This window comes from Gambusia affinis, linkage group LG03, assembly GCF_019740435.1.
Source record: "Gambusia affinis linkage group LG03, SWU_Gaff_1.0, whole genome shotgun sequence".
Lineage (NCBI taxonomy): Eukaryota > Metazoa > Chordata > Actinopteri > Cyprinodontiformes > Poeciliidae > Gambusia > Gambusia affinis.
The window spans coordinates 8,950,091-8,978,044 of NC_057870.1; the positions used below are offsets into that span (position 1 = coordinate 8,950,091).

General features: G+C 41.0%; 2 protein-coding genes across 2 annotated transcripts; one reads left to right on the forward strand and one right to left on the reverse strand.

Moving 5' to 3' along the window:
- The first annotated feature begins 880 nt into the window (after positions 1-880).
- Positions 881-9,846, forward strand: LOC122828118 (carnitine O-acetyltransferase-like). Its single transcript, XM_044111398.1, has 14 exons — positions 881-1,040; positions 3,188-3,457; positions 4,259-4,377; positions 5,554-5,607; positions 5,708-5,873; positions 5,989-6,163; positions 6,273-6,451; positions 6,532-6,632; positions 6,717-6,836; positions 6,941-7,063; positions 7,205-7,340; positions 8,627-8,689; positions 8,776-8,913; positions 9,027-9,846. The coding sequence occupies exons 1-14, from the start codon at positions 1,014-1,016 to the stop codon at positions 9,240-9,242; spliced, it is 1,887 nt and encodes a 628-aa protein (XP_043967333.1). The 5' UTR covers positions 881-1,013; the 3' UTR covers positions 9,243-9,846.
- On the reverse strand, positions 9,652-23,875 carry adamts13 (ADAM metallopeptidase with thrombospondin type 1 motif, 13). Its single transcript, XM_044111397.1, has 29 exons — positions 23,728-23,875; positions 23,127-23,172; positions 22,826-22,959; positions 22,458-22,541; positions 22,144-22,268; positions 21,183-21,329; positions 20,488-20,622; positions 19,473-19,623; positions 19,245-19,349; positions 19,000-19,151; positions 18,859-18,922; positions 17,687-17,813; positions 17,415-17,563; positions 17,212-17,332; positions 17,043-17,123; positions 16,774-16,955; positions 15,583-15,736; positions 15,352-15,481; positions 15,062-15,241; positions 14,648-14,846; positions 14,466-14,568; positions 14,244-14,373; positions 13,093-13,275; positions 12,796-13,000; positions 11,834-12,158; positions 11,609-11,752; positions 11,322-11,501; positions 9,890-10,065; positions 9,652-9,807 (listed from the first exon to the last, which is right to left on the reverse strand). Exons 1-29 carry the CDS (start codon positions 23,803-23,805, stop codon positions 9,652-9,654), a joined length of 4,146 nt encoding a protein of 1,381 aa, XP_043967332.1. The 5' UTR covers positions 23,806-23,875.
- Between the last annotated feature and the right edge of the window lie 4,079 nt (positions 23,876-27,954).

Consider the following 27,954-nt stretch of genomic DNA (forward strand, 5'->3'; position numbering starts at 1 on the left):
ACATAATACAGTTAAAGATGTGGAAAGCAAATTCAGTGACAGGCTGATGTATACTAAATGAAAAGTGGTACAGTACCGCAAATCTTTTCTCTTCTCGCTGCAAAATCAGCACTGCAAACAAACCAGATAATGTATAAATCATGGCTCTTTGTACAGCTCTATCTGTCAATACTGCAGTACTTTGGAAACATAGTATTTTTGCTGTAATAGTATTTATTACAAAAAAATTCATGTGAAAATATAGATATATTCCTATAATTTCTTGTAGTTTTGCTGTCTTGTTCCTCTTAAATGTTTATGAGAGCTCCTTTTTTTTGTTTACAACACAGTAAGCTTATAGCTCATAATTTTATAACAAAAATAGATTACAGTCTCTTCTTCTCATTTTATGTTTTCATATTTTTACCTTTGTGTGATTTTTTTTTATTCACACAAAGATGAATAATGATTTTTACAGGGCAATGTGATTAAAAAAAGAAAAAAGCAATGTAGCTTAGTGTGAAAAATAAGTCGTGGAAAGTTGTAAGTTTGATGCCAGCATCTTCCCTGACAAATCTGCTTAATGTGTGAACATGTTTGTGGGTGTGATTCCCTTTGAATGGTCAGTATGAGAAGAAAAGAGGAATATCATTCCAGTCCATTTAAATCATTCCTATTTCTGATCAATTTTATTTATCTTGGTTTTTTTTTCCACCAATTTCCCCGCTATTGTGAGTCGTTAGGCCTAATAATTAACTTTTACCTCAGTAAAAGGAAATAGGTAAAAGTACACTGGTTTACAGGATTCCTGTTTATGTAATGACACCGAAGGTGATGCTTAGCTATTGTTATCCCCACATGTATGAAACTCCTCCCTAAAGACGGGAGTTTTGACTTGTCTTTGCTCGGTGGGGCCGACGGGGGGCGGGCAGCTGAGAATAGACAGTGTGCCTGTCCTTGAGATATGACAGCCCGGGGGTTACCCATCTGTATTCCCGGGACGGTCAAAGGCTTCAGCGCGTCTTTCTGGCACCATGTTGGGGGTTATCGTCAGAGCTGCGGTGAGTGTCTTGTATTTATTTCGTTGAACCAGACGCAGGAGGTTTGTTGTTGTTTACGGGCTGCATGAGGCAGTGGAGGAGGAGAGGAGGGGTGGGGCGCTACAGGACAACAACACCGGGACAGTGACAGGTCCAGAGGAATCGAGAGGAATGTTCACTAATCTCCCCTTTCACGTCTTCAAATGCACGAAAAGTTATCTTTGTACATTTTAATTTAGGTGCAGTTTTTTTTTTACAACGTCTGTGTTGCGTAATGTTAGCTTAATATTTCCGATAGCATTGCTTGACGAAATGCGTATGCTGATAAAATGGCAACATGAAAGCCTCTGGTTGTGCCAGTGGACGGCGCTTCTTTAACATATTCAGTGCTTTATATCATCCCGTGTAACAGGTGGTGTATATAACTAATAACATTGACGCACTTAGCTGTCACAAAAATCTTATTTTGAAAGGGTTAACCGGAAGTTGTATCTTCTATCTTATTCCCACGACCTTGACAGAGGTGACACATCTGTTCATAAAAGTGAAATGATAGATAACCCCCCACTTCGTCGTCATTTCCGTTTACATCCATACATTATAGCGAGTTGCCAGACTAAAAAAAGAAATCCGTTAAACTCACTTCAGTTATAGTGTGTCAGCTGCGGGACAGCTGTTTGTGAGTACTTTTTATATTTGTTGAGCTATTTAGTTCTAAATTGTCATTAAAGCTCCCTTAATCCAGTGCCCTTGATGACATCACACAAGGAATTTATCAGATTTCATTTGAAAGTGTGCATTCATATTTTTTTCTTTCTTGTTTTCCATCCCTTTGACCATCACATGTTTTTAATTAAATGCTTCCTTCAGAAATGTCCACTTCTATTCTCCACGAATAAACAAAATCCTCAGGGCCTTCAGTGGGAACGCAGCATGGATTTCAGGGAAAACTTATTGAAAACATATTAAAGCAATTTGTCAAGAGGACCAGTGCAGACCGGAAAGGCCAGATGATCAAAGATCATCAGTAATTATTTTCAGAAATGGGTTTTGTTTTTTACTAAAAACCACATTTGGTAGTTGACCTGTTCTATTAAAAATAATCAAGTCCCAGTATTTACTGTAAAGCTGCCGCCATAACCACTGCAGTTGCCAAGATTACCTGCCAGAAAGAGTGACTAATAATAAGCCAGATCCTAGCCTGCACTTGCAAATCATATAGGGAACTACATGCACAAAAAAAATAAATCTTACTTCATACATAGGGAATATGCATTGTAGCAAAAATATATAAGAACTTAAAAAGGATTGTAAACAGATTTGTACCAGATTTGACTCACCACCATTTGCTTCTGCTGCCACAGCTGTAGGCATCATGGCCTGGGGGGTTATCAGAGTCAAACTCTGGCTCAAACAAAAACGGCTGAACCTTTTCCAACTCAAATGATTCAGGATCAAGGTTTAACTCTATCAAAAGTTGCATGCGTTTTGTAAAGCAACTCTTCAACCCTTGTGCCTCTTGTGTCGTCATCAAATACGCACAAAGTAGAAGTTGCTTCCTATATTTTTAAGTGTGATTTTTAAAAACATTCTCAAAGTCAAATAATTCTGAGGAAAAAATAATACTTCATCACCAAGTGTTTATATTGTCATTGTACATTTGAATACTTATCTTTGAATTTCAATCTTAAGATTTATTTTGTAACCGGTGACGAGCACGGACCTTATGAACATGGAACCCACGTGTTAACATGTGTGGCACAGATGGATTTCATGCTTTCATGCATGTTTGTTTTAGCAACCATCCCGCAGTTCAGCAGTGTCAACCTTCTATTTATAGGATGGCAGAGCACAACCCCGCTGCTCCCAACAAATAGTGGAACCGCTCCATTTAGTTGTCTTGGTGTCCCTTTTCACATGCTCAGTCATCTAACACTGAACTCTTTGCCTTTATGAATATTCAAATTGTTATTCACAAATTTGAGTCAAGTTTCTGTTTCAGCGCACATACAGAGAGGTGTTCTCACACAAACATGTGAATGCCTTGGATCTTTAGAGCCTGTCAGACTTTACGTGACCGGATTGCTGCAATTCTTTCGTACAAACGGAGTAGGATATTTATTATGACTTCCCACTGAATATAAACAAAGTCTCTTCCTGTCTTACAGCTGCGTCCAGGCATTGCCAATCCATGCCGTTTACTCAGAGCGGTAACGCAGATATCAGAGAGGTCCTTTGTTCATCAGGAAGGTTTGCCCAAGCTGCCTGTTCCACCTCTGAAGCAGACATGTGAGCGCTACCTGGCCGCCTTGGAGCCTATCGTCAGCGAGGAAGAACTGGAACACACTCGTGTTCTGATACAGGAGTTCCTGAAGAGTGGAGTAGGAGAACGGCTCCAGAAGGGGCTCGAGAGACGCGCTAGAAAGACGGATAACTGGGTATGATATTTGGCCCTGTTTGCGTTCGGTTTATGTGACTGGGCTCCATTATGGTCGATACATGTGAGGACTGTGCTGTGCCTTTGTATTTAACCCCCTGCCCGAGTCCATTCTTCTAGAAGACGTCTCCACTAGTTTTGCACATCTAGTGACTTAAGCTTCGGACCAGTCCTTTGGAAAATAGTTTCAGCTCACTCATGTTGGATGGAGAGCTTCTGCAGCCATTGAGTCTTCTCAATTGGATTTAGGCTTGGACTTTGAGTAGGCCACTGTCAAACTTGAATTTGTTTCAGTCTAAACCAAGAAAGTAAAGTGAGTGTGGCCTCAGGGTTATTTGCTATTTGAATTTTTTTGCGGCATTGTCATTTAAGAACAATACGAATTTGACCTGCCACCACAGGTATTTATTGAGTCTTTTCATTTTTAATTAGGGCTAAAAGATTACAGACAGATTCACATCGTCTTACGAGGGAAAAGGTTAGCTACAGCAACACAAGGTACTTGTCTTTTAACAAAACTTGGATAAGTGCTGTAAGCATTTTTAAAGAAAAAGTCTCACATGTGATATTTTAGGAATAGACAAAATGAAAATCAATGGAGTCCAAAATAATTTGGACTTTTTTTTATTAAGGCAAACCTGCTTTTAAAATTTTTGTTCTGCATATATTTACCAGACATTTACTCTGTTCCCTGTCAAGGCTTGTGGCAAACTGCAGACAAGAATTTACATCGGCTTTCATATTCTTTGAATCGGTTTATTCAAATGTGTGACATGCTCTCTAACTGTGGATGTGCGTTTAGCTGTCAGAATGGTGGATGCAATCAGCATACCTGGACTGTCGCATGCCTGTGGCCGTCTACACGAGCACTGGAGTCGCTCTGCCTCGAATGCACTTTGAAGACCGCCAAGGGCAGATGAGGTGAGCAACCAGGAAGAACGACTCTCTTATTGAACCAGTGGCGAAAACTAAAACACCATCGCCAAGCAATCACGCAGCTCTCTGTATTTCAAATTGCAGCACACCTTCAGTGTGATATTCTGAGGTATAACAGTCGTTTAAGTGTCGGGTCGTGAGAGAAACCTGTATAACTACAGTATGCTTACAGTGTAAACAAGCTGGTATTAAGTTGGGAGTTTAAAGCTGACACTCAGAGTCTTTCCCCTTTTGTGCTGGCTATTTAAAGCCTGGTAGCTGCTCGGCTGTTTTTAACTGCTGTGACATATGGGATGTGCTGTGAATGTGGAGGCCAGAGTTTGCTCTAGGGGCTGCAACTGGCGATTATTTCATAGAGTACATTATTCTGTCAATTATTCTGACGATGAATCGTTTAATCCTATTAAATAATTGGCATATTCTACAGATTTCTCAATTAATCACTTAAGCCTTTTTAATACGGTATCAGAAGCATGCTAAAACATGCAATAAAAAAATAATTCTAATCCATTTTTTAAATAAGAAAAAAAATATTTTGCATTCCTTTAGTGAGTGCTTGATTATTTGCAGCAAAGGATACATCTACAGCTAAAAAAATAAAAATAAAATTCTTCTAACATCAACATAGGAAAAGCTCAGCCCTTTCTGCTTGACTTAACAAGAGCACAGGGCTGATCTGTTGACGGATCAATCAATTAATATATTTATAGGAGTGAAAAGCAGATGTCTTTTTTTTACTTTTACAAATTTGAACCCAGTGAAGCTAAAACTAGGTCACTTGAGAAGTTCTAGGTCAACATATTGACAAAGGTTGTTTTTTTATTCTTAAATGCAAACTACATATAGTTTTTGTTCAGTTTTGCCCTAATTACTACTCTGAGTTATTTGTTCTTTCAGCAAATGGCGGGTTTTTTTAGAATCCGCATACGCAGTATACTCAGTTAGTTATTGCAATAACCAATACGTCACGATTCATCCGATTAATAGTCCCTCAGCCGTAGTTTGCTTATCATCTTTCAAATTACAATGTTAATCACTATATTATTAATATATTAATGTATAAGATCGATTTAACAGTTATGTTAGTGTTCAGTAGTGATTACTATGCACGTTTTTGGTATCCACTCCTGTGAAGAGTAGCTTTGATTTTCTTCTCTGCAGGTTTGCTGCCAAACTCATCGCGGGGGTTTTGGACTTTAAAAGAATGGTCGACACGTGAGTTTGCCTGAAATTACTTCAAACATTGTAGCCATGTGACAGGAAGATCTCGGTTTGGTCTTAGCAACTGTTCATTTAATACGGTGTTGTGCTGCAGAGAAACTCTGCCTGTCCAGTATCTGAATGGGAAGCCTCTGTGCATGGACCAGTATTACCAGATCCTGTCCACATGCCGTATTCCTGGACCAAAGAGAGATACGGTGGTGCATTACTCTGGAGGGACGACACCTCCTAGTCACGTTACCGTGGTCCACAACTTTCAGGTACCGTGCAGCCAAATGTTTGCATAATCTTTAACTTTGCAACCTTATAATAATTTCGAAGTTGGAAGAGAAAAGTTTGACACAGGTTAAAGCTAACTGAAGTTTTCTCCTCCAGTTTTTTGTTTTAGATGTTTACAACAGTGATGGCACACCACTGACAGTAGATCAGCTCACCATGCAGCTGGAGAAGATCTGGAATTCTTCTTTGCAAACTAATAAAGAACCAATTGGCATCCTGACATCGCAGCACCGCAACACCTGGGGAAAAGCTTACAACAACCTAATAAAGGGTGAGGAGAAAATGGAGGAAAAATAGCACGAGTAACATTCCAGTTTATTTTTGTTTTTTGAATGTTGCTCTGAGAAAATATTTAATCAACTGCTTTTATTTACCCTCAGACAGGACAAATAAGGAGTCGGTCCGTGCCATCCAGAAGAGCATATTTACAGTTTGTTTGGATGCTCCGATGCTCCGGGTGTCAGATGAGATGTATCTGAGCCGCGTGGCAGCCCAGATGCTCCACGGAGGTGGGACTCGGTGGAACAGTGGCAACCGCTGGTTTGATAAAACGCTGCAGGTGAGTTTGACAAGGAACTAAAGGCTAAAATGAACAACACTCTGGCACTGGTTGAGAATTTCCTCGTGTCTATTCCGCAGTTTATTGTCGGCGAGGACGGCACGTGTGGGCTGGTCTACGAGCACGCACCTGCTGAGGGTCCGCCTATCGTGTTCCTCATCGACTACGTTGTTAAATACATGTGCGTCTGTTTCAGTCTTTGGACGACCGCTTTCCCCTGTTTCTGATTGAGCTCGGATTGATCTGTTTTTACATTCGTCGACAGGCAAAGACCTGAAATGGTTCGCTCTCCTATGGTTCCTCTGCCCATGCCTCAGAAGCTACGTTTCAACATCACGCCAGAGATCAAGAGAGACATAGAAAAAGCCAAGCAGAATATGAACATGTGCATACACTGTTAACTAATATGCTTGTGTTCAGTGTTTGATTGCATTTTCTTTACTTTTTCCTGTTTTTTTTTTGTTGTTGTTGTTGTTGTTTTTTTCCCAGAATGGTGCAGTACTTGGACGTGAAGGTGCTCACATTTTCTCATTTTGGGAAAAATTTGCCAAAGCAGCATGAGCTGAGTCCAGATGCGTTTGTGCAAATGGCTCTACAGCTGGCTTACTTCAGGTAAGAAATCTCTCTTTAGTAAGCAAAAAAACAAAACAAAAAAAAACCAAAAAATAATAATAATAATAATAATGCTCTGGAAAATAAGTGTAACACATAAAAATAAAATGTGTATCTGTGTGTGTCAACTTTATATTTTAGGATGTACGGTCTTTGCTGTCCTACTTATGAGAGCGCAACACTTAGAATGTTCAAATACGGACGCACAGAAGCAATCCGTTCCACTACTGTGGATTCACTTAAGTTTGTTCAGGCAATGCAAGACCCATCTAAGCAGGTAAGGATAGAGCCGTTTTTTTTTACCCTGCGCCTTGCAGAAGCATTTTGTTTCATCACAACCATAAGCTTCAATGTTTTTTTATTGGCATGTTATGCGGTAGAGCAACACAAAGTACAGAGGTGAGGATGAGACAAAAAATATCTAGGATTTTTATTATTTTTTTTATTAAAACAGTACAAATCTGAAAAGTGTGGCATGCATATGCTTTTTTACTCCACCTTTTGCAGAGCAGCATTTTGCACAAATAGAGTCTGAAGCAGAATAGTGTTTAATTGTGAAGTGGATGGAAACATAGTTTTGAAAAAAACAAAACAATTTGAATAGTGTGGCAGCAATACTTTGCTTTTAAAATAGTTAAATCAATGCATATTAGATGGAGGGCTTCTTTAAATATTAATTTTCAATCTTTGTCACAGACCCTAAATGGGATTTAGGTCTGGACTCTAACTGGGCCATTCTATCACAGGAATGTGCTTTGATGCCCTTCCATTGTGTTTCTGTCAGCCTCTATCAGGGTTTCTTCTGGGGTTGGCCTACATTTTGGTCCATTCATCTTCTCATGAACTCCAGTTTATTTCCTTTTACCTGCTGAGGAAAGGCATTCCCAATCTTTAAAGGTTTATATGGACGTCTAAGACTCATGTGCAGGGTTGATTTTTCAACACGCATCGTGTTTTGTGGTAAAAAACAAAAAAACATTAAATTTTGATCTGCTTACCATAAGATGCTCTTCCACTTGTTTGCTGTGGGCCCTTCGTGATTTGTGGCTGGACTTCCTATAGCTGTCTTCCTCTTACTGCCTTTTTCTTCCCAGTCTTCCATAAAGCCCAGATTTGTGGAGTCTGCAACTACATATTATAGAAATCTATAAGTCACAGATTTCTTTTCATAGTTTGGTCGCTCCTGCGAGTGTCATTTTTTTTTTTGGACAAATTTCTGCAGCTCCACCAGCTACCTGTCGGCTTCTTCTCCAGTTAATGTTGTCCTTACCGGGTCAGTTTAGGTGAACATCCATCTAAGTCTGCAGCTGTGCCGTCAAAATAAATTGCACACAGAAAGACTCTATTTACTTGTATATGTGATTTCTGATTTTAGCGTGCGACTGAAATGCCACTTTGTGTTGCGCTATCGCATAAAAAAAAAAAAAAAAACATTGAGGGGGGTTGTGGTTGTGCTGTGACAAAATGTGAAAAGTCCAGGTGATATGAAGAACATTAAGGGGCAGTAAATATTCTATGTTTGAGAGGTGAGATGCTTTACTGAGCAGAAAATGTTCCCAACAGAACAAGGAGAGGTTTGCTCTGTTGCAGAAGGCAGTTCAAACTCACAAGGAAAACACGCACAATGTGAGATCTGCTGTTTTACTTTATACTCTATTTTTCCAGCTTCCTGTTAGTTTCATCACCACACATTACCCGTTTTGTTTTTATAGGCAATCCATGGACAGGCTATCGACAGACATCTGCTCGGGCTAAAAATGCTGAGTATTGAAGATTTGACCTCTATGCCTGAGATATTCATGGACACCTCTTATGCAGTAGCTCATCATTTTAACCTCTATACTAGCCAGGTATGAAAAAAACAACAACAAACAAAGAACCCAAAAGCCTATTATTAACAAAAAGAATGATTGTTTACGCTCCGATTTATTTATTTGCGCGTTTGCTCTGTCTCTGCATCCAGGTTGGCTCCAAGACAGACTGCGTGATGTGTTTCGGTCCAATGGTGCCAGATGGCTACGGGGTGTGTTACAATCCCATGGATGAGCATATCAACATCGCGATCACGGCCTTCAACAGCTGTGAGGACACGAACGCTGCCAACTTCGCCCAGGCTGTAAAGAAAGCGTTGTTGGACATGAGAGCTCTCCTCACAGAAACAGCCGCGGCCAGACAGTGATCCCACACAGGAGCCTGGCGCGTCGCTTGTGTACGAAGCTGGGGCTGAATCGAGCCTTTGCCAGTGTTGCTGGCGGAACGCCAACGCCGCGCAACGGAGAACTAAGAGGAAACCTGTCACCAAAGGGTTTGTGGAAAACAAATAACGCGAGACTCCAAATGTGCACTGCCTTCAAATGGAGAAACGGTCAATGGTGGATGTGTATTTTAAGATATTGTGCAAGCGATTGTAATTGAGCAAAGATTTTCTTTCGCTTACCAGTTCCTGGTGAATCTTAACAGATCCTGGGCGCCTTGGTTTGTATGTTTATTTCAGGTGAAAAAGAATCAAAAAGCATATATTTTAAGTCTGTAAATTAAAAGGAAAGATGCTACACATATAATCTATTCTGAATAGTTTATGTCGTGGCTTAAAGTCGCACAAAGGAGTATTCAGCTCTGAAGGTTCCTTTGGAATACAGGTAGTCGCCATGAAATTCAACCTCAGCCATATTTCCAGAGGAGTGCCACAGGAACAGCTGCTGGCCGTTAAACACGTTGGTCTTTAAGACATCCATGTCTCGGATCTGAGCAAGAAACACAATAAAAACATAGCTTTTTTTCTTCATCCATATTCCACATGTTCTTAAAAACAAAGCTTGTTTGTACCATGATATATGTGGACTGGGCGCTGGTGGTGTTGAATGGTAGCGCTATGTGGAGCGCCTGGATCCTGATCTTCACCGAGGGAGGGGCGTTGATGAGCACTCGGCAGGTGAGGCTGGTGTTGGACGTAACTGGATTCTCAAAAATGCCGCTGGGGGAAAATAGCTGAACATCGCAATCTGCGAGGTAAGGATGAGGAAGAGTTTACTTATTGTTTGTTGATCACATGCATTCAAATGCAGTTCCGTCTGTGAGAAGTTAAAGATGATATTTTGTCGGGACATTTGCAGCAGCATATTCCTCTCTATTGTATTGTTGAGGCTGGAATAGCACTTTATTGTGGAAATCCCCAGGATTAACCAACCTCCACAGCAACTAGTAAAGCCAATAATATAAACCAGTCATGTAGAGGTCACTTTACAATTCTAATCATTTTTATTTAAACCATTAGGAAGTATTCCCCTCTCAGGATGTTTTAGAATTCTTTCAAATGTTCCTAAATTAATTTAAGCACTTCTTTATTTCAAATATTATATCATTTCACTGAAATGAATTTATCTTAAATTCCATTATTCAGTACCGATAAAAGATGCCAAATTATGACATTTTTAAAGAAACAATCTTTTAAATACTGTTGTATAAAACTGTATGAAAATAGTTTTATGGTAGTTGGTTTTTTTTTAAAAAGCAGGGAACAGTCCAAAAGAATCATTAAAAGTCCATGAAAACAGAACCCAGACTGGGATTCGAACCTACAAATGCAACAGAGCCGACTGTTTCACACTGTGCAACCAAGATATGTCCCGATACATCCATCCATCCATCCATCCATCCATCCATCCATCCATCCATCCATTTTCTATTCATCCTTGTCCCTAATGGGGTCGGGAGGGTTGCTGGTGTCTATCTCCAGCTGCGTTCCGGGCGAGAGGCGGGTTCACCCTGGACAGGTCGCCAGTCTGTCGCAGGGCAACACAGAGACATACAGGACACACAACCATTCACACACACACTCACAACTAGGGAGAATTTAGAGAGACCAATTAACCTGACAGTCATGTTTTTGGACTGTGGGAGGAAGCCTGAGAACCCGGAGAGAACCCACCATGCACAGGGAGAACATGCAAACTCCATACAGAAAGACCCCGGGCCGGGAATCGAACCCAGGACCTTCTGCTGCAAGGCAACAGCTCTACCAACTGCGCCACTGTGCAGCCTGTCCCGATACAGTGAAGAAGAAAAAAAAAAAAAGTAGATCATCCATTTCTTGGTTATAGTCAGGCATTAAAGTGAACGGTTGCAGCACAATTTAGATCTGCAGAGATGCATAGCTGTGTATCATCACCTTAGCTATAAAAACAACACTGGGCTTTCTAATGATTTTACCCAGGCGTAACCTGTGATATTAAACTGGTTATTAAATAAGTTGCCTTACCCTGATGGTGACTCCTTTTCGTATTCTTCTTCGATCTGTAGGTAAACACAACCCCATTTCCAGGAGTGACCAGACTTTGCCGGACAAGCAGGACATTGGTTCTGGTGGTCAGTTCACTGCCTGCTGCCTGTACACACTTCCTCACGAAAGCCAGACGATCGAAAAACGCCACGTATTCCCCTGTACGACACACACACACACACACACACGCACACCCGCACACACACACAGGTTTACACACATCCTTGTGTCTGCAACAGACTTCGAAATTATTCGTCGGAGCATACGTTTTCTGCAATCCAAAGAGCTGGCTATGAGTGTGATGCTGATGACCTCGTCGAGAGGTCGACCTATCGACACTGTGCATCTGCTCGGCGCATTGTGTAAATCCACCGTGCCCGATTCCTCCAGCAGTAGAAGTCCACATGCATCTCAAAAAGCACATGCACTGTGATGATAATCATGCTCTATCTTTATCTGCTAACATGCTGCGATAAACGACGCACACTCACCAGGCCTAGGCGTTGGAGTGGCTGTGGTGGTCTCTTTGATGGCCCTGGTCTCTGTTGGCCGCGGAGGAAGGCTGCCCAGGCGGCGCCGTGACGCATCTTTATGAACCGGAGGAGGAGAGGGAAGAGCCTTTTCTGTGGAGTTTGCTTTCAGGGTTTGAGTGGTCTTGTTCAAGGCCACGTCTCTGCAGCTGCCCGTGTCGCAGCCTCTGATTGTGATCGGTTTGGGCATGTGCATGCAAAACAGAGGGCTGAGGGGCTCAGGCTTAGGGGGGCCCATACAGGACACAGGTCGGGACTGGATACCGTATCCACAGGATGCTGAACACTGAAGAGCACAAGGAACCGTGTAAGCAGGATTATGCACAACAGATAGTTTAGAGCAGAGGTCCGCAACCTTGGCAATCCAAAGAGGATAATTTGGATTAGCTGGACTGTCAGTTTTTTAAGAACACCTATTCCTATGTTTAAGTTTTAGAGTGAAGCTTTTTCTAAAAGTTAATGGTAATTTTTGTTTTTATATGGTATGCTACTATTGGCACATACTTTCCATATTAATAACAGAAACTAAACTCCTAATAACCAATAAAAATGACTGGGACTTTTAGGGTCATTCTGTTGTAGAAATGCTATACTTATTTCATGTAAAAACTGAAAAATCACTAAATCCAGCATTTTTTCTTTATTTATATTTCTAAAACTCCAGGTGTTTCCTCATCATTTTTAGTTAACGTTTCTAAGAGTTAATGTGGAAAGTCCAAAGAGCTACTATGCGTTTCCAGAGCCTCAGGTTGCAGACCTCTGGTTTAGCGGTGTTCAAATGAAGAGTTGGTTTAAGATTTAAATAATTTACTCTGGGAAGGAGAGCTCTCAGAAAAGACATACATGCTTCCACTAAATCTGAACTGAATCCTGTATTCACATCCATCTGAACTAATCTTCACATCCCATCCCGTCACATGTACCTGGCTCCATGGTTTCACCTCCCACTTGAAGGTGCACACTTGCACCAGGCAAGGCACAGTGGTGGCAGGTTTGACAGCTGCTCGGCAGCCGTCCTCTGGCACCACGCTCTCCTTCCCGTGAACAAACTGGACACAGGACACTTTCCTCTGAGCTACACCCAGGTCGCAGGACACAGAGCAAGGCGATGTCCTAAATACCTTCCACCTGGATGAGTGACGCTGATGGTGAGATGACTTTCGCCCATTTTTATTTTTATTTTTTTGCAAAAACCAACAGACTGCTTGTGCAAAATTCACCTTGCAGGGCAGCTGTGAGTATTACATGAAACCACTGCTGTTGGTTTGGGAAAGCCGCTGCAGTTGTAATCCTCCAACACCTCCTCCTCCTCCTCTCCATCTGCCTCTCTAGCACAGTACAGCATTCTGTTGGCTACCCCTCCTCCACACGTTACGCTGCAGACTCCTTGCTTAGAGCGCCACCTGGTTGTTTGAGGAAAAGTAGCATTTGTAAAATCTTCTTTTTTCAGGAGTACCCACACTCCTTAAATCTGTTCAGATTATGTCATGTTACAACATGCAAGGATGATGATACATGTTCTTTAATTATTTATAGATTCATTATGTTTTTTGTTTGTTTTTTTTTAAAAGTGTGGCATTTGGATTCATTTTGTAGAGCAAGCATCTGGTGCTATCGCAGCTGCAAAGCATACAGGACACATCTCCACCACCTTTGCACATCGAGAGACCAAACGTTTTGTACATTCTTTATAAAATAGCTGAAGTTCAGTTGGATTGGATAGAGTGTACTTGTGAGGATCCATTTTTAAAATCTTACAATAGATTCTTGGTTTACTATAGCACTGAAGTTCTTTTTGTAAAATCACGTAATTTACTATGCACCAGTCCATTATTTTTGCTGTTTCTAACAGGTTTTCCTTCCAGCAACTGAGCTTTTCTTTCCTCTGTTATGACCAGAGCAACTTTTTCCACGTTTCTTGTGTCGTCAACACGACTTGTGGTAAATTGCAAATGAGACTTTTCCTGTATGTTAACTCATACTGGCATTACGTTACTCAAATATGAGATAACTTTTGAAAACATTTTGTTTTTAGTTAGGGTATTAGAATGAAAAAGGAACTGGACACCTTTTAAATGTGTACTTAGAACAAATTTTGAAAGCTGTGGTTTATTTTCCTTCCTTTTTAATTTTATGAAATATTTTGTGTTGCTCCAGCACACAAAAAAATCTAAATAATACAGTTGATATTATTATTATTATTATTATTAATATATATAAATATATTATATATTAAAAATATATATATATAATATTATATTAATAATATTAATGTTCATGTTGTAACATGACAAAAATGGTTAAAGAAAAAAAAAGTATGTGATTGTAAATCAAATCAGCACTATAATTGTTAAATTTCAAAGTTTCTCACATTGGAGGGCAGGGAGAAAAACCACACATCTCAGAGTGCGGATCTGGTTTGCTGGAGGAGTCACAGTGGAAGTCAGGGACCCCCAGTCTGGTCTGGTGATCCACACAAGAAAACCAAATCTGTAGGGTTCCTTTCGTGCATGAGCATTGGGCCTTGAGTTACTACACCGAAAGAAAAAGTGCTGGTTCTGAAGTGACTAGGGCTTAACAGCTTTCAGCTTACCATTCCCACAGCTCCTCGAACACTGGCTGACTACGGGGCTCCAGACATACACAGGAGCCTGTCTGGCGCGTGGAAGCAGGCCAGACTTTAAACTGGGCCGCTCCTGGTCAAGAGACAGAATGTTTAGGCGTTAAATTAGGTAATCAAACTAAAAAATTCAATGCCGTTACGTTTGACGTTACCTCCCCCTTAGCGTCCCACCCGATGGGGCAGACATCCACCACACATGGCACCAAATCTGGAGGTTTGATCTGATTTAAACAAAAGCTATGGTCCACCTCGACATCTAAGCCGTCTTCCTGCCGGATGCAAGACACGTTGCGTTCTGCTTCCCCAGGTCCACACACAGCAGAGCAGTTCCCCGGCTCTGAGACAGACCATCTGAAGGTAAAGTGTTTCAGATTACGCTAAAGGAGCAGGAATATATATATATATATATATATATATATATATATATATATATATATATATATATATATATATGTGTATATATATAAAAAAGTCTTCTATATTCTGTGATCACTGGAGCAAATTATTGTATCTGCAAAACAAACACATTAAAGGTCACATAATCATTGATAAATCACAAGTAAGACCTGGCAGGGCAGTGGTGCAGGTTACATTTCTCCAAAGCGTGGGGAGCGGTGTCCGCGGAGCAATCTGAATCGGGAACCTTTACCACATCAGATTCACGCTTTTGAACACATCCCACGTGACGCACCCGAAATCCGCCACCACAGGAGGCACTGCAAACCCCAAAATTTCCTGCATCCCACCTGCAAAACAGTAAATTATTCATGTATAGTCATTTGGGCCGTGTGTACCTGCAAAGGGAGGACGAGAAGAAAAAGAGAAAAACGAAAACCGGAGCTGAGACGAAGCTAACCTGGGGGGACAGGATGGAAGCTGACAGGTTGTGTGTAGTGCTGTAGGTGGAGGAGGGGCTTTACAGAAGAGTGGCTTCAAAAGCTTGTTGGTGTCTTCATCTATGCAGACATGCTCATTGTTCTGTATACCTAGGGAACAATAAAAAAGCTTTGGAGGATGTATTATTTCATCACACGTATATCATTTATTACACACATTTATCATTAGATATTTGTACTTATTTATTTACCCAATCCACAAGTGACAGAGCAGGGTGTTGCTAACAGAGCCCATTTGCCTCTAGGTGAGCTGTCTGTCAAAGACTTGTTTCTTGGCACATAAAACTGAAAGCTAATGTTTGGATTTGTTTTTTCCCCATATTCTTTGCCATATTTGCGATAGACCTGAAGAAAAAAAGGCATTACAAACATTAGATGCCTAATCTCAAAAATAGACAATGAACTATAGACACGTACTCCTTTCTTTGTAGGTACAAAGGCCTCCTTTGCACTAATTTCAGACAGTTTTTAAATATAAAAATCCCCCACTCATGGACGGACTCTGCATAGTCCTGTAGACCTCCTCTGGGACGCATCAACAACACACTGTGCTTCCTGTTAAGCATGACGGAGCGTGAAATTTAACCCAAACGGTATGAGTGTGCACAAAAATGATAATGGTTACAGGTGGCACAGTATTGCGGGGATAGCAGATCTGGGGTCCTCAGATCTGCATGGCGGAGTCTGGTGCGGCAGAAGTAGCTCAACCGTAACATGTGGCTCACACGTACCTGTGTGGGTTTGATCATCAGCAAATTCAAAGGAGGAGCAGCCATGTTGGCCTTATGCCAATGAAACCTCATTTCACCTACACTGGGCTGGCAGCTCTCCACCTAATTTAATATAAAGCTACCAGAAGCACTCCCCCCCCTGTTTCTCAGGCTATAAACAAAATGACCTCAGTAAGAAGCTGAAGCAAACAAATCATGAACAAAGACACTGCCATAATCAAAGATTTTTGTAGCTGTATCTAAATGTGTGTTTTAGACACATTTTAGACTGTCAGATACACTCTCAGTTGGGCTGCAGTTGCTACTAAATGCATGTCATATACTGTGTACTTTCCAATGATGTTGTAACTGTTATAGTTAAAGTAAAGCCTCGTGGCCCACCAGACTTATAATACACTGGGGGAAACCCTGCATTTCTAAATTGTGCATCCAAGGAAGTTGGGAGTCTGCAATTGACTGAAAGTGTATACAATTGTTAAAAAATATGTAATGTGCATTTCGTGAGCAAAGGCTGTTTTGTAAGTACTAATAGCACAGCAGCACCATGGTTACGGTCAAGGTGTTACCGTTCCTCATCTGCTAAAGCCGTCTTGGATCTTGTGTGAAATAACATTTGCTGAGATATTTGAGAAATTCCCCCCTTTTCCTGACCTGTACGGTTATCTCCTGTTTCAGAGGTCCAGGTACTACCACCTCTTCCATCTCAGGTAAAAGGTCAGGAGTCAGGTGAAGGCGGTACTGTACATGATCATCATCTAGTGGTGAAGGATGGGTGGTATTCAGAGCCATGGTCCCCGATCCAGACACGATGTACTGATCCCCAACCATCACAGCTGCAGACATAATACAACCTCTCATGGTCTACATTTACCAAATATGCTGTTGTGGAAACTTAACTTTAACAAAGTGACTCTTCCCACCTAAATGAGTGAAGACAGGCGCCCTGTTGACAATATGGACCTTCGTGGCATTCACCGGCAGAGTGAGAAAAGTGTTGTAGTCTTTACATGAAAAGAGGAAAGAGAAATTAACTCAGTTACCTGGATTACAAGGTCAAGAAAGGCAAGTAGTTATCTAGTTATTTGTTACCTTTGGCACCACCGCCTCTGTACGAGTCGGATATCAAAATGCAGGTGGACCCATCTCCACCACACACCCCGCACACATCCCACGCCTTCCCAGAGTGCAGCACGCCATCGCAGCCAAACACCTGACCGCAGAATCAAAACCAAGTGTAAAAACGTACAAAAAGAAAACTGACTTGACTCTCTTGACATGTTTATTCTTTTCACCTGGCATCTCCCTCGCAGACAAGCAGCTGTTGCGCCGTAAGGAGCTGAAACGTCTGACTTGCAGCGAGTCCCATCCGCAAAATAAGACCCACGGCTCACAATGAAGCTCTCTCCATCTGACTGACACATGTATCTGCACTGCTCATCTCCTGATTGTCACCAAATTGAAAGAAAAATATAAGATACTGATTTTCTCTGGTTTTTTTTTTTAAATAAGAAAAAAGAGGAAAAGAAAGTAGAAAACATGTTAGAAATATTTAGATTACCATCACCTTTGACAAAGCTGATAGCGGGGATCCATTTGTAGAAGGAGGCAGTGTTGGGAAGCAAATATAAGGGTTGGGGGTCTGTTTGGGAACACTGCTCTGCCATGAAGTCCAACTGGGTCTGCTCGCAAGCCTAAAGCAACATGAGTGGAAGGAAATTTGTTACATCTTGGCCTGCGCTATAGAGCAGCTGTCAACTAGAAATTTGCCCATCGCCAGCGTTCTGACGCAAAATCTACTCAATAGCATGTGGAGCGTCACAAGCATGTTGAGTAACATGAACTTACTCCATTCAGTATGTTAAAATTAGTGTAAAATATAAGATTGGCCAAAATGCTAATGTTAGCCTAAAGGCTGAGTGGCATGTGGGGTATATCTAGCATACATCAACTGCCTCCATTCAGTGTGTTAACCATGGTTAATAAATTTTTAAAAATAGATAAAATGCTTATTTTAGGGAAAATAACTGCTCACATTAGCATTACTAGTGGGGGCCAGTGCATTGCTAATGTTTGTGCTAATGTTAATGCACTGCTTATCTGCTTAAGAAGTTTCATGAGTCATATTCTGTGCTCTTCTACTCATTGCTATGGTAGGCCCCGATGAAAAAAATCTAGTTAACTTAAGTCTGTCTTTGCTTTTAGTTGCAATGTATATCTTGGACATTTAACATGACTAATACTAAGAAACAAACATTAAAAGAAAGCTGATACTGATCAACATGCTCTGCGAAAGTTTTAGCCAGCCTTTAAGATTTTATAGTTAGTTTTTTGTACTCATATACTTAATGTTTGTGTTATATACCAATTTAACCCTATTTGTCCTTCGCTCAGAAAATCTAATCTTTATGCAAAAATTTTAGCTTTCATTTGCAGTTTGCAAAATTTTGGAGAAAACAACACATCACTGAAAATACTGTGAAACATAGTAGTAGCAACATGACGCTGTGAGGTTGCTTTACATCAGATGGGTCAAGAAAGCGGATCAGAATTTATGGTAAATACAGGGCATTCCTCAAAGAAATGTCTCCGAGGCTACACAAATCTTACACAGGGTCAAAGGTTGCAGTCTTCTTGTAGGCAGCCACGATGGAATGGTCTTGTTTAAATGATATATTCGCACACATTGGGCTTCACCTTTTGCGAGGCCCAATGTAAACAAAACTAGAGAGAACTTACCAGTTGGTTACAAAGTTCAGCCTCAATATCTGGGCCGTCACAGTCATTCCCTCCAAAAGCAGGTCTGAAAACACACCACACGCACTTCTTTAAGATGAAGCTCTGCCGAGCAGATACAAATGCTTGCGTGACAGTTGCCACCTTGGGTTGTTGCATTCCCTGGTACGGAGCATGACCCCTCCGCCACAAGTCCGGGAGCAGGAGGAAAACCCAGACCAGCTGGACCAGGAGCCGTTGACTACGACAGAGACGCCGAAGTCGTCTGGGGACACACAGCGTCCCTTCAGACACCACTGGAAGACAGAATGAACAATGTGCTTGTGTTTACTCCTCGACTCTGGGATGACTGCAGCAGCATTTCTCCATGAACACACAGAGAGTGTTACCTGGTTGGGTGCGCACTCTGTTCCATCCAGCAGTGGAACCAGGAGGCGTTTACAGGAGCTGATGTCTTCGGGTTTAACATGACAAGACAGAGCACGGCAAGCCGGCTGTTGGAAAATTAGACTATAATTGTAAACATGAATCAACGCGTACAGTGGAATTGCATGCATATCTCCATGAAATGGGGGTTGCCACCTAGTGTTCCAGAGCTAATATTACAGGCGGCATACCAGGTCAGGATTGGAGAAAGAGCAGGCTCTGGCAGTGCTGCCGAAGGCTATGCGACACTGGTCGTCAACTCCGTAATACAGCCCGGGCTTCCAGTCCTGCAGGGAGCCTTTCAGTGCGGGGAAATCCTTCACACATTCAGCTCTCCCTTCACTGTGAATATTAAATAAATTGATGTCTAATTTTCCAATTAGACAAATATTTGTGTGTATGGTCTGGTTTTTATGGTTGTTTTTTTTAAAGAGACCAAAGGTCTCCTCCTTGCACATATCCCACGGACGTCAAACATGTGAGGCGTCTTATTGATTATAGAGACATACATGGTCATATGAACAGCAGCAAGAGCCAGCTTTAGTTGCTGTGTTGACATTTTAGTGTTTTTGGAGATTCCTTTTACCATCTTGGACGTTACTTACAGTGTAAGCAAGCTGGGATGGCGAGTCCTGGGAATGTTTTTTTGTTTGCCCTCCATTTGAGAACTATTCTTAATGTAGAGGAAAATCTGATTTGAAGGCTGCTTACTAAAGTCTTAATTGATACAATCTTTTGCTTAAGGCCTCAGACAGCTCTTACAAACCAACCACTTCTACTCCAATAGTCGAGAACTGACCAAACTCAAACTTTGAGGTTAAAAGAGAAAAAAATTCCTTCAAAATGCTTAGCATTGTGATGTTTTGATGACATATACTGGATACGGTGTAGCTATCGAACTGTAGGAATATCCTAATTTGTTACTCACTATAAATGTGTATTTTTATGGCACATTTGTGAAAAAAGAATTCAAGGAGTTTTCTTCATCTTTGAGTGTTTCTTTAAACTACTTGAACATTTCAGTGTTTTTCAAATGTGTATTAAATATTCATATGTGCAGATTTAAAAAAAACAACATATATCTCCATCAGTTAATTTGGGGTGAGGGAGGCAGTGCATCCTTTTCAGAAGGACAAAAAATAAAGTTTAACTTGTAGAAGAAAATCCTTGTATGCAGCACTGAGGATTGTGTGATTGTTGGCCCACCTGAAGAAGGTGAGAAGCTGCTGTCTGCTGCAGGGGGACCAGGTCAGATCCACGCTGTTGTAGCCTCCATCCGAGGCCATCATGAAGCCGCTCCGACTGCAGCCGTTCGCCGATCCGTCATGGTCGATTCCGAAGCTAAACGCCAGGCAATGGCGGTGAAGATTGCAGAAGTAACCTTAGTGCAGAACGAATCCAGCACGACTGGTGGCATTTAAAGGCAACGTATAATTGCCATCTATTAATCATTTCTTAGATCAGTACTACACCTGCTCTCTGAGTGATAAAAAAGGATTATGTGGAATTAAGAGCTCTTAAAGACCCTGCCTTAAAGCTCTTCACTTTGAACAGCTCTCATTTTAATTCAACTTTATTGCATCATTAAAAATTTAGCGGCCCTTTTGTCATTTTATTTGAATAATGATCTGAAAATATTTCAATCATTTGGGCACTTGACTTTATGTCCCTTATGCTTTTAGCAACATAAGAGTTATAGTTTTACATGAATTATTAAGGAGCAAGTGGGACAGCTGGACACTTTCTCTGTGACTCATGCCAAATTCTGCTGGCTCAGATATCAAAAAAGAAGAAGAATACCTCCAAACAACTATAAATTAGAGAATCATCTAAATGGAGGCGTCTGTAAAACCCCAGATTTTTAGGCTGACTGTAGACTGATGGATGGCTCGGTGTTGTACCTGTGGCCGACTTCATGAGCGATGGTGATGCCCAGGTCGAAGCCTGTGTCCTCTGTGATCACACAGCTCCAGTCGCTGGAGCAGACCCCTCCCAGCTGTGTCACCCCTCTGACCTGCTTGTTCCCATTGGGCAGCTCCAAGTCATACCTGACGGTTATGACATATTTAGATCATTACCTTATTTGTACAGGAGTAAGATACAGCGCCCTGCAAAAGTCATCCCACTCCCTCTCCTTTTCCACATTTTGCCGTGTTTTGACCACAAGCTAGAATGTACGGTATCTATTCAGATTTGATCTTATAGACCGAAACAAAGTAGCACATAAACACGAAGTCGGAGGAAAGTATGTTTTTTATAAGAAAATGAAAAGTGCATTCATATTATTCATCCTCATTTACTCCAAAACCACTAAAGGAAATTCCTGTCTGCTCTCCTTGTGTGGAGGACAGCTTCTGATTCATCACATAATTTGCATGTGGTTGGACTTACTGATTTTCCTTCACAAGGCACCAGCGTATTAAGTCCAACCACATGCAAATTTTTAAGCATAACACACAACTGCTACTGTTTAGGGAACATTACTGAACTAACATCATCATAAAGTCCAAGGAACACATCAGACAGGAAGTATGATGCTGTGTGCTGGCTTTTTTCAGCTGTGGAAGCTAAGTAAAAATCAATCCTTGGAAAAAACTTTATGGAATTGTTGCTGTGATAAAGATCAACCTTTTGCCTCTGCAATAACCCCTAAACATGCAGCCAGAGCTACACTGAGCTGGAATGAATTCAAGGCATATTTATGTTTTGTTTGCATTGGTCGATTTCATAAAATCCCAGTAAAACACGTACAAATTTGTGGATTCAATGTTACAAAACGTGACCATTTTCAAGGGACTTGGATGGATTTTTACAAGGCGTGTATAATATGTCTACTTTAAATGCCAGGGAATGCATCCATGCCTCGTTATATATAGCAGGAGGTCGGCGTGTAGCGGGTCTGAGTCATTTGAGGGGTTGATCCTTCTGCCCCAGTCACACACACTTCTCAGAGACGAGGTGATGTTGGTGGACATTTGGATCTCTGGCTGGAAGAAAAATATGAGTTAAAGCATCACTGTAAAAATTGAATTTTATCTACACATTCAGAGTCATTTTAAGTCATAGTGGTGTTTCTGTGAATGCTTTATCGCCTTTACACTATAAAACTGAGCTAAACTTCGCATGGACCGTAATTTCCCTTTTGAGGATTACATGATGTTTGTCCAACCTCTTACCTCTGGCTCCGATAGGATGATCATGCGAACCAGGTGAACCCTCATGTTGGCACCCAGGGTCATGTCTCTCAACAGCTCAGAGGCCTAATCAGAATTTCCATTAATGATCAGATCGTTACACTTTCCGCTGCTCAGAGCGTGATTAAACTGTTGCAATGCCCTGCAGAGCCTATCACTGGAACATTTCAGGATGAACTATACAACTTCAAAACACATCCCCCGTCACCCCCTTTAATACACTTCTTCATTATTTATTGATCACTCCTTATTGCAGCCTAGCCGTATGTTTGACCTACATTTCCATCCACAGTTTCTAAAGTCGCTCAGAGAGGATTGCCTCTACTGTAGGTCGATATGCGTAGACTCACGATATTGAGGTTGGTAAGGATGTATCGTTCCGTGTCCTGCTTGTGGACCTGCTGGACGTCCGGCCCCACAACCACCAGCAGCTCCAGATGCGTGATGTCAGGAATCAGAGTTGAGCGACGCAAACGGTCGCTTACTACGAACAAAAAGGAAAACGCTTTGTGGAGACAGACAACAAGAAACTGCTTCTGGGCACAGCCGTTGCTCCAAAACAGTTACTGCGGCTACATGCAATTATTTTTTTATTAACAATGAAGCAGATAAATGACATTTTTAACCGTGTTCTTATGTTGCAACATGTACCTGTAGTGTCTGCAGAGGAATCTAGAGCGGAGACTTTTTCCTGTGGCTTTTGAGGGAGAAACAGCTTCACTTTAGTTAAACCCAAAAGAACATTTTTAGTGTTTTATACCATTTCAACAGCCTTAAAATCCCAAGCCTCTATGCAAGTCATCATAGAACATGAAAGAGCAACTCAAAGTGTATTATTTTGATGTAAAAGGAAAGTCTCTTTGCCTATTCTTCTTTTGTAAACTTGTTCAAACTCATTAAGATTGGATGGAGAGCATCTGCAAATATAAATGTTTTAATACTCTTACCACAGACTGGTTTAGGGGTGTCAGAGTAAGTACGACTACACAAATTTTAGTGTAATACCTGATTTTTCAAATTGTGTTCTGGGGAAAACCGATGTAAAAACACGTGTCATATCGTCATTTTACTTCATCCCAATTCAGTACTTTTATTTAAAAACCTCCATTTAGACAAAGAGTCACGATTTCTCTGAAAAAAGTTCAGCTTTTCCCAGTTTAAAGTTGAAGAGTTCAATGCACTTTGTCAGAGCTCAGTGAGAAGCAGAATCGACTGCCGCAGAGCTCCTGCTCGCCTGCAGCTTTCCGCCTACCTCATCCCGAGGAGATCCCATTAGAGCGCCGAAGCCAGGCAGTAGGAGCAGGAGACAGACCGCAGTCATAATAAACATTTTTTCCCCTCCTTTTTTCAGTGTTTCTATCTGCTCTGCTGTGACGCTAAGACTATATCTCTCTCTCTCTCTCTCTATATATATATATATATAGATATATATATATAGATATGTTCCCTCCTGCTCATGTGGGACTGAGCCTGGCCATTAGTGTATGAGTAACATGTGTTTATGTAAACAGTAGGGACAAAGTTGATAAATGTCATACGTCATTTCCTGATCCCCCCCCTCCCAGATGGGATCAAAAGGGCATCTTTTATTGGATGTGTGAAATGACTAATAAGTGTAAAATCCAGCCTTGCTTCAGAGTAATGAAACTGCATAAATGTTCAAATTAAAGGAAAGGCATCGTGTATTAGGAATATTTTTGATGGAAATCAAATAGAACCACTGAGAAGTGGGGTTCTTGTATGGATTATTAAGAAACCAAAAGTCCCTTTCAGATTCTCCCATATTTATGTTTAGGCTGCATTAACTACCAGGTTAACCCCTTCCTGCTGTCACAAATATCCCTGAGTGTCACTGACATTCACAGCCTCTAGAGGGCAGACTCGGTCCTTCAGCGGAACCTGAATGAAGAGGAATGCAGTTCTCTCCACAAGAATGCAGAAAGAGTGGCATCCCTGAAACTCACCGAAGTCATAAAGCCAAAGCTAAGCTGCATATTAAGAGGGAAGTTAATCCCAAGTGGAAAACAGTAAAATCAAAAATTAGGATATCACTGACAAAAGTTTTTTTTTCTCTTTTGGAGTTAAAAAAAATACTTCAGTCCTCTTGCTAAACTTCATACATCTGGACATTAGTTTTTATAGTTCCATCCATAAATTTCCACCCCCAGATTTGTGACAATGAGGCTATGACGTGTTTTCACTCTCCTCTCCATGTATTTCTTCAGATCTGCTTAGCACCCCTCTTTCCTGAAGGGCTGTAGTTTATCTCAGCAACTCTGGGACCCAAAGCCCATCTGCTGTTGTTCTGCCTGTCGTCAGTCTGGATTAACAGCTGGCTGGCGCGGCAGCAACGCCGGCATTGGCGCTCAGCTTAAACCTCGGTGCCGGATCTGTCAAGCACAAGACTGTGATAAATGCCGCCCTATCTTTCACGCCCATCTCTGTTCCCTTAGAGGGGAGCAAGGGATTTTATATTTATGAAGTCCTAAATTATACATAACTAGCCATATGGGATACTCAAGTGGGCACAAGCCTCGGGAAAATGTTGTTTTGGTTGCAGTTTTTGGATAAAGGGGAGGAAGCTGTTCAGTTGTCAAGAAGTTTAACGTAGGAAGCTAATCATCCGTATCAGTTTTCCTGGAATCCCATTGCAGAGTTCCCTTTCTTAGTGTAAAAACAAGAGTTCATCTGATTATGAAGCTTGAGCTCTTGTGTCAGATTTGAAGATGCACTCATTTGGAGTGATTGTAATTTGGTGCATTAAAGGACTGCTGTTTATCTCCTGCTCTTTGTCATCGCCTCCATCTGTTGCTTCAGTTGTGTTCTACTTGTACTGTGCTATTGTTATTCTGTCACATCTTTTTTGGAAAGTTGAGCTGAATTTCACTGGTCACAGCCAAGCCTGTTTACCTCCAAACTGGTAACATCGAGTTTGTTACCAGTTTACTCCATTGAATTACTTCAGTGGAGCCTTTCTGAAAACAGGAGACGGGCTAGGAGCTGCCAAAAGCAACACGTCATGCCTATATCTAAAGAAATTCAAACACAGTTCAGATAAATATATATTATCTAGAAAGAGCTTAAGGATTTTAGGGTCAGGTTGGTGTAAGTAGCATTTTAACCCTTAATAAATAATTATCAAGTGTTGATTTTTAACGTTTGTTTGATGAAATGAAGCACAAAGTATGTCACAAAAACAAATAAAAAAATCTATTTGGCAATTACGTTTTTACAGCACTGAACATTGAATTTATTCATACTTTAAGACCATACCAGTCTAGCTTTAAATAGGCACATAGCACTACTGGGTGCTGCCACCCATGATTTGAGTGAAATGGCTGCCGACTTAGATAAGAAACAGAAACGTACTGCTCTTCTTATAGAAAAAGAAAATAGGACTTTTTACACAGATGTCCACTCAAATTTCTTACTAGAGTTCTCACCTATAGGATTATATAAAAATACTTCCTTTTGTATAATAAATATAGCATATTGGCTCTCTGATAGATTCTGATCAGACTCTATCAGTCACAATCTTCTTTCCATCCAGTTTCTCTGGGAGTTTCCAGGGTTCCGCCCTTAAACCATTAATGTTTATCATATATATCAATCATATTACATCTTCAGTATCCAGTTTTTGCTTCCAGCTTTATGTTGATGAAAAAAAATCAAACTCCTTACTGATGTTTAGATTTCTCTCATTACACTGTTCTAGATCTGTGGTTATTATTTAATCCCATTCTAAAGGAGCTACTTAATTCTTAACTAGGTTTAAACTCTTCTAAACTTTCCATGTGTTAAATTTATGCTCTTTGCAGACTCTTAAAACGTTAATTATGAAAGCCAAGAAACCTTTGAGTTCACATCGCTGAAATTGAGAAACTAAAGAAAAAAATCTAAAAACATCTGGTTTGATGAAAAGCTGAAGCTTAAAACCTAACGACTCCAGATTATTCTCATGGACTTCAGCTGTTATTCTTGTTCGGTTTTTTATTTCATTTTAATTGCATTTCCTGTGTGTGTGTGTGTGTGTGTGTCACTGTCAAATAGTTTTATTGTAATGAATGGACCTCAGCACCAATATAAATAAGGGCTTCCCCTCAATGGGTTTCCCAAGGATTAAATAATAATAAATGACAGACTGTGGCTGTATTTATTTATAAAAAGTGAAAAAGAAAAGGAAAAAAAGGAAAAAAATGTTAATTATAGAAGCTGGAAATCAAGCTGGTGATTTTAAAGCCGAATTGCCTTGGCTTGATTGTGCTTTTTGTTTTTTATCTTGCAAAGCTATAAATTGCTGCCACAACCAGAAGGCCTTGGCTAAATCTAACACTCCATTCATGTCTGACTCATCGCATTTTCTTTCCCAAGTTAGGTGCATGACTGCCAAAGTGATGGACCGGCAGTGTTGTAGTAATCGAGACCGAGCTTCACACAGCTGTCTAGAGACCATTTTTTGATGGTCTCGGTCTCGTCTCGGTCTCGGGCGCTGAGGACTCGGGATTTTATTTCAAGACCAGTTAAGACCGCAACTGCGGAAATATCACTAAACTTACAGTATACTGTCCAGCAACATCTTTGTTTTTAAACAAAAGCACGGATACAAAACGCACCGATTGAAATCCAAGCAATAAAGTGATTTACCAATTACTTGTTTCTGTTACTCCCCTCAGCCCCTCCCCACCTTTCATTCGCACGCGGCGCTCCAAGACATGCGCAGTGGTTTTCTTTGAGCGGCAAAAGATGTCTGTCTAATCGTCAGTAATAGAATTGCGCTGCATGAATCATAAGAAATCCAATGGCGACAGCTAATTCAGCAGCGCTTCGCTTTCCCAGACGGTGGGGACTACTCTAACTTTTTTCGTCACTTATAAAAGAAGCTCAAAGAAAGGTAAGCTCCGTTGACGTGATGTTAGCAAAGCTAGCTGTACAGAGACAAAAGCATTTGTGATGAAAGAAAAGTCACTCACTGCGCTGAATTGTTGTGTGGAGGTGTTGACTAACGTGTCGCATAGTATGGGACAACAATGTGTCCAAAAGTCTGCAATATAGTGAGGTGACATTCACGAACGATCCGAGTCTTCTGAACTTCTCTTTACTAAGAAGACAGGACTGGAGCCTCACTGAGAGCCGTTCTTTGTTCTTGTAGTGCTCTGCATAAACTGCAGTAGCTATCATTATTTTATTTAATTATATACATGGATATTTATTTAATTAGCAAATAAATAAAACACAAGAACAAAGTTGCTCATTGATTGTTTTTGTTCAAAGTGGCAGCTGTAATGTCTGCCTTGATGACACAAGAAAGAACACGCATGCTGTGCTTGCTCTTTCGCCTTGATGGTAGACATTGCAGCATTGTGCTGCCTGGCTTCATGCAGTGGGAGAGAGGGTGAGAACAGTCATGGTCACCACCTTGTGCTTGGTTACTTCTTGGTTGTTGCTCTTTGGTCAGTGTTCATAGTTGAGCGTTGTTTAC